The sequence below is a fragment of the Enhydra lutris genome, unplaced genomic scaffold (assembly GCF_002288905.1).
Source record: "Enhydra lutris kenyoni isolate GAN:26980312 unplaced genomic scaffold, ASM228890v2 scaffoldscaffold17, whole genome shotgun sequence".
In the NCBI taxonomy this organism is placed as follows: domain Eukaryota; kingdom Metazoa; phylum Chordata; class Mammalia; order Carnivora; family Mustelidae; genus Enhydra; species Enhydra lutris.
Genome location: NW_019154101.1, coordinates 49,833,892 through 49,848,264, shown reverse-complemented (window position 1 = coordinate 49,848,264; position 14,373 = coordinate 49,833,892). Strand labels below are relative to the sequence as shown.

General features: G+C 39.4%; 1 protein-coding gene across 1 annotated transcript in view; it reads left to right on the top strand.

The window, feature by feature from the left end:
• The window catches only part of LOC111147548 (synaptosome associated protein 91), a 148,688-nt gene that overhangs the window by 95,657 nt on the left and 38,658 nt on the right, over positions 1-14,373 (top strand). The window contains exons 15-22 of the mRNA XM_022503640.1: positions 1,760-1,774; positions 1,924-2,091; positions 7,881-7,988; positions 8,642-8,905; positions 9,110-9,187; positions 9,356-9,427; positions 9,882-9,965; positions 11,247-11,330. Coding sequence (XP_022359348.1) covers positions 1,760-1,774; positions 1,924-2,091; positions 7,881-7,988; positions 8,642-8,905; positions 9,110-9,187; positions 9,356-9,427; positions 9,882-9,965; positions 11,247-11,330 — 873 coding nt within the window. The remainder of the gene's footprint in view (positions 1-1,759; positions 1,775-1,923; positions 2,092-7,880; positions 7,989-8,641; positions 8,906-9,109; positions 9,188-9,355; positions 9,428-9,881; positions 9,966-11,246; positions 11,331-14,373) is intronic.

The window sequence follows — 14,373 nt, the reverse complement described above, 5'->3', positions numbered from 1 at the left end:
AACTGTTAAATCACATGGCTCTTAGGTCTTCTGCTAAGTCACATTGCATCTTGAACTAGCCATTGATAAAACAAGACTAGAGAGAGTCCTACCAATGCCAGGAGAATAGAGAAATCAAGTCTGTCTGGCTTCTGATGACCCATTTTGGTTTCTAATTAATAATTTAGGATGTATGAGTATAAAATAACAGTTGTCTTGGGCCTGATACTGTTGGTTTGAGGAATTATTGGAAGTACCTTCTGTTTCTCAGGATTTGGGACCTGATCAGCTAACAGCCCCAAATCAATATAGTTCCCTTTTGGCTGGTGTTAATTACACATACATTCTAAAATTTAAAAACTGTTTCTAATGTGAAGTACCCTGTGTGCTATAATTTTTTAATATTGTTATGAAATATATAAGATTTGGTTAGGATGGGCTTTGATTACCTTAATGTGCCTATAGAATACTTTATCTAATATTTATTGGGTTTGCAAATTGCATGGTTAAATGTATGTGATCATTTTTAGTGTCAAATTTATGTTTCCCAGTTCTTTAAATGTCTTCCAGAACTTTTAGTTTACTGATTTCTCACATTGTTTTTAAGGCTCTTAAAAAAATAACTCCCTAATGAGTTCTGATAAAATTTCTTTATGATTAAAATAAATTTCCAATAACATTCATGATTTCAAATATGAGCCCTGGGGTTTATCACATGACTGGGAATGCAAGAATGCTATTGGACTCTCTAAATGTTTAACCTAAAGTCATAGTATAGGTAAGAATTACTCTTCCTTGGCTTTTTATTTAGGATGCGAACTGTAATCCCACTGTTGAACCCTAAGGAAGTATGCACCTCCGAAAGGAACGCAGACCTCAGATGGCCTGAAAAGTTTTGATGCTACATAATCTGTCCCATTCATCTTAAAAATTATTCTCATATGTTGTCACGTAATGTTTATAAATGGAGAGATTATATATCACATTGCAAAACATCCAATAATGTGAAATTTATGAAGACAAAAATCATGTAGGTGAGGGTTGTTTTTCCCTAGCCCCTAAACTTGGACTCAGTTCTTTGATTATATTTGGTACGTTCTACAATTGAACTACAGTTATCATAAAGCCTGTATTTATTCTGTGGTTTTCTGGACTGAAGTGACACATCAAATAGATGATTTTTTTTTAAAGATTTTATTTATTTATTTGACAGAGAGAGATCACAAGTAGACAGAGAGGCAGGCAGAGAGAGGGAGGGAAGCAGGCTCCCTGCCAAGCAGAGAGCCCGATGCGGGACTCGATCCCAGGACCCTGAGATCACGACCTGAGCCGAAGGCAGGGGCTTAACCCACTGAGCCACCCAGGCGCCCCAAAATAGATGATTAATACCATTTAATTAACTACAGTTTCTTAAGAATTGATATTTATCGTTTAGTAAAATCCATCAAAGCAGATGTAATGGTAAATCTGGTAAGAAATTGAGTTTGTCAAAGTTGTTTAGAGTGGACTTCAGGTAAGTCTCTTGACCTTGCTTGCTCCCAGTTTTCCCATCTATAAAACTGGAAGCTTGGTCTAGGGGACCTAAGGTCCCTTCTCACTCAAACATTCCGTGATAATAATAGGTAGTACGCTATTTTAAAATTACAAATGGTCCAGAAAGGTGCTTACAACTGAAATGTCTTCAGTTAGTACCTCACCCTGCTTTGGACATTGGTGTGGTTGCATGTTTCAGCTTTCTCTCTCATTTCTTCATATGCTGACACATACTGGACATCGATAGACCTTTTGGGAGAGGGTGAGTAAAGCTTTATTTTAAACTTCTGTTTTGAGAGACTTCCTTCTCTAAATAACTGTCCTTTTTTGGTCATTTGGAGTCTGGTATATCTTGTGTCCTTTCCTCTTCTTCTCTCCTCCTGTCTGTTTTCTGTTGGTGGTGCAACATAGATTCTCTGGCTGCACTTTCCTCTGTTCCCTCTGAAGCACAAATTTCAGATCCGTTTGCACCAGAACCTACCCCTCCTACTACAACTTCTGAAATTGCAACTGCTTCAGCCTCTGCCTCAACTACCACAACTGTCACTGCTGTCACTGCTGACGTCGATCTCTTTGGAGGTTAGTCGGTCACATCACTGGTCCTTTTCCTGCCGGGTTTGCGAAGATTACCTTAAAGTTAAGGGGCTTAAAAGTGTCTACATTATATGACAGCCTGTCAGAATGTTTCACTACTTTTTAACTGTTTATTCATAGATAGTTATCTTTGCTAAATTTATAACTTTATCTTGACTTAATTTTAATGGTTTTAGAGCAAAGGTTGCAATGGTTTAGGCCCATTTTATTTTTCTGTTTTTTTAAAAGTAAGGATTTAAATTGTTCTTAGAACCCTTGTCCTATACACATTCCTGCCCCATAGAATCTATGTGAAAGTGGTACCAGACCTCTGTATCATATCTAGGTTTGATTTTTTTTTTTACCACATTCACACCAGCTGAATGAATAATACTTGGAGAATATGAAAAGGGAAGTCCTGGCTTAAATTATTTTTTTAAGATGTAAGACAAAAAAATATCCAAGAGTAGTTCAGATTTGGAGGTCTCTGAAGAGAGTTTAGGGATATGCCCATTTTTGTAACTGTAAGCTTGTTCTGTACGAGCAAAAACTTGGAGCATCTTGGGCTTTGGAACTTTGAGAGATTTTTTTGATACAACACTCAGAATGCTGATGGAAAACAGGTTTGGGTCAGGCTTTGAAATGATTGCCTGAAAATGTACTTTACGTGCAGATGTAAATTCTGACAGAGTTGATTTATAGCTGTGAGCTCGAGTCAGGTATCGTAGACTCTGGCAGTATAATATGCCTGGACCTGAGGACCCGTCTGAAGCCAGTATATTTACATCTCCCCGTCTGAGTGGTGCTGACGTCCACACCTGGAGAAGTGCTCATGTCAAATACATACATCAAATGGTGTTATACTCATCATCGTTTTTGTGTTTCATTACCATATAACATCTTTCCCAGGGCATTTTGAGAACATGGTAAAGAAATTGGAGGAGGCAAGTGATGGGGAGAGCAGGAGAGACTTGGCAGCTCTGGTGGAGCTGTACATTCCCCTGGGAACGTACGCTTACACACTGCCATGTAGCACTGTGCTCCCCGCCACGCCCCAGTCTCTGAGGCTGGCCGACATCATCTGAGACAAGAAGCACCGAACTGGACACAGCATCGTGGCCAGTTCCACACAAGGAAGTTGCTGCTGCCTTGCTATGCTGCCATTCCTACTATAGGAGAAAGTGGTTTTTGTTTTTTTTTTTTTTTAAGAAGTAGGGAAAAGCTTTGGAATATTTTATTAAAAATAGCAAACCACTAGCAAAAATTACAGTGATGCCTCTATAACTTCTGAGACCAAAAATTAAATTTTTAGCTTAATTTTATAAAACCAACTTCTTCACGTCCTCCCTTTCCCCCCATACAACTGGCATTGGGTATGAGTGGTTTCTCATAGGCTTATGTTGACAGAAAAACTTTAAGGAAAATATGAACAGGATGGATAACTATTTTGTGCTTAAACATTTCTGTATCCTTAGCTATTTAGATTTTTGTTTTTCAGTACATTTGTAAGGAGCTTAATTAATTGCCTTTAAGAAATCAATCAACTCCAGCTTGCTTCCCTCATGGCTCTCTAGAGTAATAAAGCCTAATATATTGCTTTGAAATAGTGTTTGTGCCATCATGCCATTTGTGTTGATCACTAATTACTGATTTTTTTGCATTCCTCAAGCAGAAAAATCTGTATGTTTGTAAATATTGTCATGGCTTTTTCTGCCCTGAAATACAGATTTAAAAGACTAAAACTTCAGAAAGCCATCTAACTTAATGCCAAAGAATGGAGCCTTCCTTGGGATTTTACCAATATCTTTTCTGGGTATTTGGCTGTGGGTAGAGTGAGTACATCTGTAAATCTCATCACAATCATTTTTATTGATCTGGATAGTCCCATAAACTGTCTCCTGACCTCTGAGAGCTATAAAATTTCTATCATTTATGGTCAGAAGTCTATGTGTATCACTGTTAGGTACTTTTTGAGAATATTCCCTAACTTCTTTCATGTTCTTTATTGACTTTTAAGGAATCATTTAGAGATGAGCCATGTAGTATGGCCATTTTTTTTTCTTAATCTGTATCACTAAAATGGGTAAGTGTTAGAACTCTTAAATATATAAGGGCACCAGATATTTTGTTTACGTGACTTTTAAACGTGCTTTCGAGTTTTGTCTAGCTTGTACATCAATATTAAATAGCTTTAGAAATAAGTTAAAGAGCTTTCATTTCTGAAAAGTAGCGAATTTATCTCATAAATATGAAATATTAAAACATTGATGTTTTCTGTGCATTCTCATTATAGATTTGAAAAATAGGAAATGTCCATCAATTTTAAATATTCAGATTGATACCCCACATAACATTTTAGTTATTTCAGTGTAAGTCATTAAAAACTTTTTTTCAGAAACATTGTATTTACTAAATGCTTTATTTTTTAAAGTGAACTTTTAAGAAAAAAATCTGCTTGCTGTGGTCATGCAGAACAGGACAGCAAGATAGTATTGTGCTTTTCAAAAAATCAGTAAAATTTACAAATACTGATGAAAATAAAAGACAAAAATATTTAAAATATTCTATTTTTCACTTGAAAACTTTGTTAACAGCAGCACGTTAGTTTGTGAAAACACAGGATTTTTCTAAGCATGAGAATACTAAAGTGAGACTAATTCCTCTACACATTCACCAGGGTACCCTTTCAATCACTTGTGTTAATTTGTGAGCAAGCCTTCATGAGGACGTAGTCTGTGGGCATGAAACCAAGTGGCTGGAAAACAGAGAGCTTAGCTCTCAAGCTGGCTTTCATTTGTACAAGTTTGTTGAGAAACTAATTTAATCAACCTTCCTTAAAACCAGTACTTAAATATAGCTCTTAAAAGTGGATTTCATGTATAGAGTCTTATAACCTCTTATAACTTGGGACCTTTGGGGAAGACTTAGAATGGTGACTTTCAGGCTTTTGACAATGACTGAAACCTTTATGCCAAGTATGTGATATAAAGATGGCTTATGTGACTGGAGAAGATGGGGAGAATTCAGGTTGGGGAAAACGACAGCTATTTGAAATTTTTAGAAAGGTAGTCACATGCTAAAAAATTAAAGAGAAAATTCTTCCTAGATTGCTAGAAGGGAAAGAAGACTGGTCTATAATGGTATCAAGGAGATGATTTTGCTGGGGAAGGTCTGGACTGGGTCCATAATTGTAGAACAGCAGGAACATGCATGTCCAAGGAAATAGCACTTTTTTTGAAAATAAGCAAAATGTAAAAATGAACTGCAAATGGGTACCAAGGGAAAGAGAACTTAACTGGAAAAAGATTGAGTTTTCAGAACCAGAGGGATAATGCTGCCATAGATAATGAAAGAAAGCTAGGTAGTAGAACAAGTTTTGTTTTATGTTCAAAAAAAAAAATTCTATTACCTCTCACAGTTCTGGAGCCCGCTGAGCTCTGCTGGACAATTGTCATTTAGGGTCTCCTTCCTGGCTAGTCAGGCAGTGGCTGGGGTCAGCTGCAGCCTTACTCATGCGGATCTCTTCCTCCTGGCCTGGAAGATTTAGCAGACAGGCCTGGAGCAGCTGGGCTCCTGTCTTTAAGAGAAGTTCTGATGGGACTAGATGAGTTTATAATGTCTAGTTTTAAGTAACAGGAGAAGCATTAAAAGGAGATGACAGGGAAGGAAAAAACCTCTTGTGAGGACATGGTTGCAAATATGGGTTTTACCTACTTTCACAAAGGTGATAATTGAAGAGGCCAGCCCATGGATATTTATTTGACCCCCAACACTGATATAACTGGTGTTTATTCCATCCTACAAAGACAAAACAGAGTGTGGCATGGCTCGCAACAGTGCAGCATAGTAGTTAAACACACAAACCTCCATCAGTTTACAACCAAATCCTGACTCCACCTTTTTGCCTGTTTTGTGATCTTAGTCGTCTCTCGGCCTCCGCAAGCTTCTGTTCTCTGACCTACAAAGTGGAGATAATAGAACCGATATTGTAAGATAGTTATAGGAATTAGATTTAATAATGTCCACAAAGTATTTACACGGTGACTGACACGTAAGTATTCACAATGACCGCTATTACTGTTTTTACTAGTCCTAGTATTATTAGCCTTGGTTCAAGCTTTTATGAGAATAAAAAGAAAGAAAACAGACCTGACTTGTGGCAAAATGCTTTCAGCCCTGCCAGCTTTCTCTTCTACTCTCTAGTGTTCTGCCCTGGCTCTTGGGGTTTTCGTACTGCTCTAGGCCCTCTAATACAGTATCCTTAGCATTGCATCTGGGGAAGCAAGCATGGCCTAGCGCACTCCACTATTATTTGGCCTCTCCCCTGACAGACCCTTGGTCCAAAAACACATTCCCTTATGTAGCTGAGGGAAGAAAGCAGTTCAAATGAGTCTGTAAGATATGAATAACTGATTGTTTCGTTGTGTCTTCTAAGGGTATCTGTTTTTGTAAAGGACATTTTGACCCAAGTGACCAGTTTAGTGTGTGTTGTTCCACTTAATGCCCGGCCTCAGCACAGGAAAACAGGAAAGAAAGTCTGTTTCGTACTAAGATCAGTTTAGACCACGCTGGATTAAACTCAGAAACAAGTGTCCTAACTATAGGACTTCCTACAGCCTAATGTATACTACATAAATCTCCAAAAAAGGGTATACTGTGTAGCATTTCACAAGCCTATATGATAAATCCTTCTTAATGGCCAGAGGAACTGTGTTCTAGGGAATGTTTGTAGATATTGTGGAAGGCAGCATTTTAGGATGAGAAGTCTAGCAGGTAAATGGTAGATTCTAGGTGGATATTTCTAGGAGTTTTCTTCTAAGCAAATCATACTTATGATAGCTTCATTATTTGTACCTTTGAACTATAGAATCTCTTTGAAGGCTCCAGGATTTTTTTTTTTTTAACCAAATTCACATGGTTTACTGGCAGAAACGCATTGGGTGCTGTTTGTACACATCAGCCATTTATATACTGGGCATTTATAAACTGGGGCTGCCTATAAATGGATTTTCTGCTATAAATAGTGATACACTTATAGTCTTAAAGCATGAAACTATGTTTTTAGTTTGTTGAAAATAGATCATTTTCCAAATAATGAAAACAATACATTTTAAAACAATGATAAATTGAAATTGAAATAAAGGCATTAAAGTGTCATCCCCTAATTTTGTTATCTATTTCCTTAAATCCTTGGTTGTATCTGAAAATGTTTCTCAAGGATAAGCAAAGACTTAACTGTTTTATGAATACTTAGTAAACCTTTCGTATTCACAGTGTAATTATGCTGTACTAGACCATAAAAATTTTTTGAACTATATTTATTTACATTACCATCATTTGTTTAATTTCATTGCCATTAAAGAAGACATCTATGATAGAAACCACCAAAGAGCCATCATGGTAACATAGTGAATAAGTGTTCACTGGCCACAAAAGAGTAAGGTCTTAAATCATGTAATAAAGTTATTTGGGGGTTTTAATCTTCACATCCATTAATTTCTAATGTTACATAAAACATGCTTCTCCGAGCCCTTATACAATGAGAATCTTGTTACCTGATGGATCCTAATAGGGCCTCAGCAGTATGAACCCTATACCACTTGCATGGAACTAACACGAAGGAGCACAAAGAATCATGACTCTGTGACACCAACAGTGCATGGGCCGTAAGAATGCATTTAAAGAAATTCATGTTGTATAAGGGAGCCTTTTCTGCAATTTAACTCGGTTCTTTTACGATATTTTCTTCTCTTTTTATTCCTTTAATTTCTATTGTTTTACAAACCGCACCCAAGATGCCTTTGCAGCTTCTCCCGGGGAGGCCCCTGCAGCATCCGAAGGGGCCGCCGCGCCAGCGACCCCAGCCCCCGTAGCCGCAGCCCTTGATGCATGCTCAGGAAATGGTGGGTCGACAGTCGCGAGCAAGTCTGTTGTTTTCTCTGTCCCAATGTGAAATGCCCGTAGTGAGATGTGGCCATATGTTTTTCCAACTTTAATTTCTTCTGAGTATAAAGGATCCTTCATCATAACTGACTCAGTAGTGCTGGCACTTAAAACATTAAGATGACGACATGCATACTTATCAAAATTGACAATTTCTCAAGATTGACAATTTTTGTCAGGGCAAGTATGCTCTCTTAATGTTTTTTGTTTTGTTTTGTTTTTGTCCCCTCCTGCTGGATTGCACTCTTGTGTAGCGCTGAGTTCACCTATATAGGCATGTTTTAATGAATTTTTAAAGCTACCAAATTGCCCAGATTGAGGATTTGAAGAATAACAATCTCTGATCCTAGACCATAGGCTTATCTTACATTGAAGCCTTTAAGTTTCTTAACTTGTGTTACCTACTAAATTTTCTTTTTTTTTTTTCCTTTAGAAAAACATCCTAATCACTGAGCCTTGCTGATAGGATAGTAGTTCAGTCCAAGCAGCCTAATGCCTAGCTAGTGTGTGAATATCTGTGTCAGGTGTCTCTTACCCATAGTTACGATGCCTCTGTCTCTCTTCTCTTTCCTCACTGATGCTGAATGTGTGTCTCCGCTTTCCTTTCCAAAAGACCCCTTTGCCCCTTCTGAAGGTAGTGCAGAGGCTGCACCAGAGCTGGACCTCTTTGCAATGAAGCCACCTGAGACCAGTGTTCCTGTAGTTACCCCTACAGCTAGCACAGCCCCTCCGGTTCCCGCCACTGCTCCTTCTCCTGCTCCCGCTGTCGCAGCTGCCACGGCTGCCACTACCGCCGCCACCGCCACCACTGCCGCCGCCACCGCCACCACCTCCGCTGCCACCACCGCCGCTCCTCCTGCTCTAGATATCTTTGGTGGTAACGTTTTGTTGTTGTTGAACTCTCTCCATCTGGCACCTGTAAGGCCCCGCATCCACAACCCTTACTGCATGACCACTGTGTATACTCCACGCTGCTTGTCTCGGAATTGTCCCCCCGGGCTCCTGCAGAACTGGGAAGTGATGCTGCTGTGTCAGGTGGGCTTGTGGAGTTGAGTAAAGGCATGTGTGTTCTTGGTCTTAGATTTGTTTGAGGCCCCTCCGGAAGTCGCCGCGGCGCCTAAGCCGGATGCTGCGCCTAGCATAGACCTGTTTGGGACAGGTAAAAACCGAAGCCCCCCCTTTTGTTTTTGAACGTTCGTTTCCCCCCGATATTCTCATGACTGAACTCTTTGTGCTCCCCTGTGATAATGCGTTTGTTAGATATTTAACTTTGATTTCAGCTTTCTACTTACCTCTGCTTGGTTTTGGTTTGTTTCACTTTCGGAAGATGCTTTCTCCTCTCCACCACAAGGGGCCTCTCCTGTGCCTGAGAGTTCTCTCACTGCTGACCTCTTATCCGGTGAGTGCTCCTGCCAAGGCCAAACAGTCTGACGTGTCTGGTGGGGGTTATGTGTGGAGAGGCAGATACCAAAACATTCAGGTTTGTCTGGAGTTCTTTGAAACTCAAAATCCACTTGGGGGGAAAAAAAGATCTCCTTTTGGCCCATCACCAACGGATGAGATTCATAATTTCCAATCTAATGCTGGTGAGGAGGGACAACTCTTGATGCCTCCCCTCCCCCCCGCCCCACCGCCTACCACACTAAACCCTCTGAGTTCGAGAAGGCAGATGTTATTTTCTTCTGCAGAGTGTGTATTTTTGAATCCATTTGCTTTGTCTTAACTGTTAAGACTATCTGCAATCTTACCGCCTGCTGTTAAACATGAAATCCTAAGAAGCCATCTGTCAAGGCTCATGGTTTCATTTTCCCTTGGGTGACGCACGATTTTCCCTGTTGTCTGCTTCACCACAGTGGATGCATTTGCGACACCATCTCCTGCAACCACTGCCTCTCCAGCAAAGGTGGATTCTTCAGGTGTGATAGACCTTTTTGGGGGTGCGTATCTCTCCTCCTTCAACATGAAAAGAGTATTTTCTTACCCCTCAGAAGAGTCTTTACATCTTCTCTTTCGTTATATTCCATCATTTTTTCTTTGACTCCAAAGTTATTTCCATCTCTTCACTGTAAACAAGTTTCTAAGATCTTTTCCATTTCTTTGCCATCATTCTCTTCATCCTCATCCGTTCGTCATAATTTTCAATGCATGCCTGACAGAACCAGATCATTTTTCATTTGAAGTCTTTGTGTTTTTAACTTTCTCTTCATCTTTATGTAGAATCAACTGTTTGGAATTTCCTTCTACTGTTGTTCCTTGGCCAACCTGATCCGTTGGCTACATCAACATTTCTGTGTTCTTAATAGCAATATACCCATTAACTCGATGATTTAGAATTGAAAACAAATAAGCCAGTCAAAACTGAGAACATAAGCCATATAGCCCTTCATTAATCTGTAGGGTTTATTGAGCTTAATGTTTTAAAATCCTTCCAGAGAACCAGAAGATGTTTCACTGCTTTAAATATATCTTCCCCTTACTCTACATGTTAACTGAGGGTAGGAAGATGTACTAAATTAACTCTTGTACTACTCATTAGGGTGATGCATTTTAAGTCATTTATTAGCAGTAAATTTATAGGGAAAAGCACAGGTTTGAAGTGATTTCTTCATGAATGTCCATAGATGTGTACGCCATGGGCTAAAATACCATTCTCAGCAAGCTGACCCACACTGAGTACCTTACCTAGTGTACATGGAAGCATCATGGTTTGTGCCATGATGAGTACATGACAGGGACGATAGTGTCACAGTCTCTGACATTCAGGAGGTCAAAACATGGGGCAAATAAACACTGAACTCTGATAAATGGGTACAAGTGTGGTTGCTGCTGCTTAAGTTCAATCTGTTAATTTTTTTTTCTAAGTTTAATAGAGTTCTAAATGGGAAAATTCCATTGTATTGCTTTTGGGCAAAATTTTTTAAACCTTGGTCCTATTTGAAGAGATCACAAGATTTACACCAAAACTTTTATTCTTGAAAAAAAGAATTGTCTGACTCTTACAAAGGGGTGTTAATCTGCAATATTCCAGAACTCTTTTTTGAGAGAATAAACTGGTCAGAGTGTAATTCAGCTCACTCAGTCATTTCATATATCCACAAGTGATAAGCTCAACCATACAGTGTCATGTCTATGCATTTCTTGGCAAAACACTTAATTTACTTACTGTACTTACTGTTCACACTCTTTTACTTTTGTGCTGCACAATGGATAATGGGTAGATGCATTTGGAAGTAGTGCTTCTGAACCCCAACCTGCACCTCAGGCTGCTTCTAGTTCATCAGCGTCGGCAGACCTACTAGCTGGTAATTAATTAAATTAAAATAAAATGGTATTTTGTGGAAGTTAAGTTTGGATATATCTTTGTAAGTAACAGATATTTAAATTTCAAGGTGCATGTTTTCTTTCCCTTTTGAGACATAAAATTGAAAAACAAGACACTGACTAATAGAAGGGCATCTCCCAGGATTTTATGAAATGAGTATTAAAATCATAGTTGTATACAGGTCAGCCCTATGGCTCCTTGGATGCTCCCAAATGCCTTACTTTCAGCAAGTACATTTCTTTTTGTTTACTAAGAAAGTAATATGTTTATGTAGCAAATTTTATCTTTTATTGCCTGTGCCCATTTTTAAAGGAGTTTTTGTGGAAAGATACCATTATGTTTGACAACTGATTCTGTAACACGAATCACTCTAGGAGAAACTGTCAGATTTCTACCAGGGTTGTGCTACCTGTGCCACTTTTTTTTAACTAGTTGGGTTGTTGTTGTTGCTGTTAGTTTTTAATCTGAAAACCTCTGGCGAGATCCCAGTTCACCAGGCCATAGTGTGGAGTAGACTGGTACAAGATGCCTAGGATTATCGCTTATTGACAGGATGGGATAGATAAAATGAAAGGTAACATTTCAAAGACGCAAAGATCGTAAAAGTCAACTATCAGTCTTCCTTGGAGGCCAGGCAAAGTGTGCTTAGTGATAGCCAGATCAAGAAACTACTGTTTTTACAGGCAGAGCATTTGCCGTTTGCAAGACCACAGTAGTGAGTTTCAGGCTGAGGTTATCGATCAAACTCACAAGACACTCCTGGCTTTCCTTACTCTGACTTGACTTAGAAGTGGCCGTGGCAGGAAGTGCAGCTGTAGCATCAGTGAGGCCTCTGATACTCAGACGCAGCTTCCAGTGTCCCTCCCCAGTCACCACAAGGGATGTATTTTGGTCGAAAGGTCGGCAGGGGATTGATGAGAGTGTGGGTCACATCGGCACGAGGAAGTTGCCATGTTCGGAGTCTCTCAGTTTAAAATTCCTGCTGGTCACGTTATCCTTGAAAGAGTTAATGACCTGGTCTTATTTTTTCATGTAATGAACAGTCCTGGCCAGGTATAGCAGGCACAGAACATTCATTCTTGGTCTAATTAATAGTGATCAGTGACCTCACAAGAGGACCCTCATCACCTTTCAGTATTGTAGGAAGTTTGGTATGAGGTCCAGTCTTCTCTCAAGAGCCCGGCAAGGGTAAGCACAGCCCAGCTGCTACCCTCCCTTTCCAGTGGTCATTCAGACTGGCTATTCCACCATCTTTCTCCGGGGCAGTAGCGGTTCGTTTGTGTCTGTCCTCTCTCCAGACTACCCTGGTTAAATATGACACTGCTGGTTGCTGAATCCACTTCATACCAGTGACTGCCAGCTGGTATTTTCCTGAATGGTGAAGAACCAGGGTTCCACTGGAATGTTGCTGTGGACCTTGAAGCTGCAAATATGATAAGAGGCAGGGCGCCTAACACAAAACACAGTTGGTTATTTGGGGAAAAAAAATACTAGCTTGCCTGATTTTTCTTTTGGCCTGGGTATTCTTCATCACAGCTTCAAACTGGCCACAGAAACCTTCAAGCTCTTACAAAACCAAGAACTTTAGTTCAGGTTTTCAGGGTTCAGCAGTAGATTTTTAACAGGCCACAGAAATAGCATGGTTTTAAATGGCTATTTGGGGGAAATGACCTAATCAATTTCAAAATGAGATTATTGATTATAAACCTTTGGCTTTGCAGTTATAACTATGGTTGAGATAGCATATGAAATCAAGTGTTCTGGCTTTTTGCAGAGTTCTGAGAAGTCTTTCTTTCTCTCTGGGTTACAGCGGCCCCAAAGAGGGGTTGTAAGCCTATCACACAGCAGCCTGGCGGGAGTCTGGTCCACCGTGCTAAGCATTTCCAGGGCTGCAAAGCCATGTTGTCCTTGTCCCATTTAACCTCCCTGTGCTTCCAGGGCTGAAACCTGAGATCTCGTGTTTCCAAAAGAGCAAAGAACACTGGAAGTAGGTGCAGAGAGGCCGGTCAAAGCCTATGGGAAAAGACAATGTTCCCTTTCAGTTCAATGTAGAAGTCAGTGGTAGAGCCAGGAGATTTGCTCCTAGGGGTGAGATAGGGTCTAAAACACATCTGGAACAAACAGGAAGACTTTCGTCACCTACTGCCAAGTTCATCACCGGGAACCCAAGCCTGGCAGCACAGCTTTGTGTCCGGGAAGGCCCAGAAAGGGAAGTACACAGAAAGTACAGGTTAGAACAATTCACCAAAAGCAAGCTTACATTGCTCAATTGCGGCGTCTGTCCTAAAATCTTAGTAAAATGGGAGAGAAAAGGAGGAAATTAGTGATGGAAGTGACAGTGTCTTTACATACGTTTTATTGACTGTACGTGTCCCATTTTTTCCACTGCAACATCTTGTGACTTTTTTAATGATGGGAAATTATTTAGTGCACATTTTCTTTTTTCTCTGTTTTTTTATTTAACTTTTAGTGTAAGTAGATGTGAATGGGTTTTAATGTCTAGCTTTACACACAGTTCTTTTTTTCTGTAAGATTTTATTTATTTATTTATTTTTAAGATTTTATTTATTTATTTGAGAGAGGGCAAGAGCACGAATGGGGTGAAGGACAGAGGGAGAAGCAGACTCTCTGCTGAGCTTGAGCCTGCAACTCCTGGATTCTGATCTGAGCCAAAGGCAAATGCTTAACCAACAGAGCCACCCAGGCACCCCACTTTACAAACAATTCGTATCATTCAATTTGTACATATCTGAGTCTGATTTACTTGGCAGGAGGCGAACTATTCTTTTAGCTTATATCCTGATATAAAAGATTTTGAATTCTAATTTCTCTAGGTCTTAATTATTTGGCCTAGTTTTTCATACTTCTGTTTTGCTTCTAGAAAAACATTTCTCATACTTGTTTAGGTCCATGTTCTCATAGAAAAATATCATGTAATATCAATATAATTTTAAATACGAGCTAGAAGCAAATTTCCTAGCCAAAAAAAAAAAAAAAAAAAAAAAAAAAAAAAAAAAAAAAAA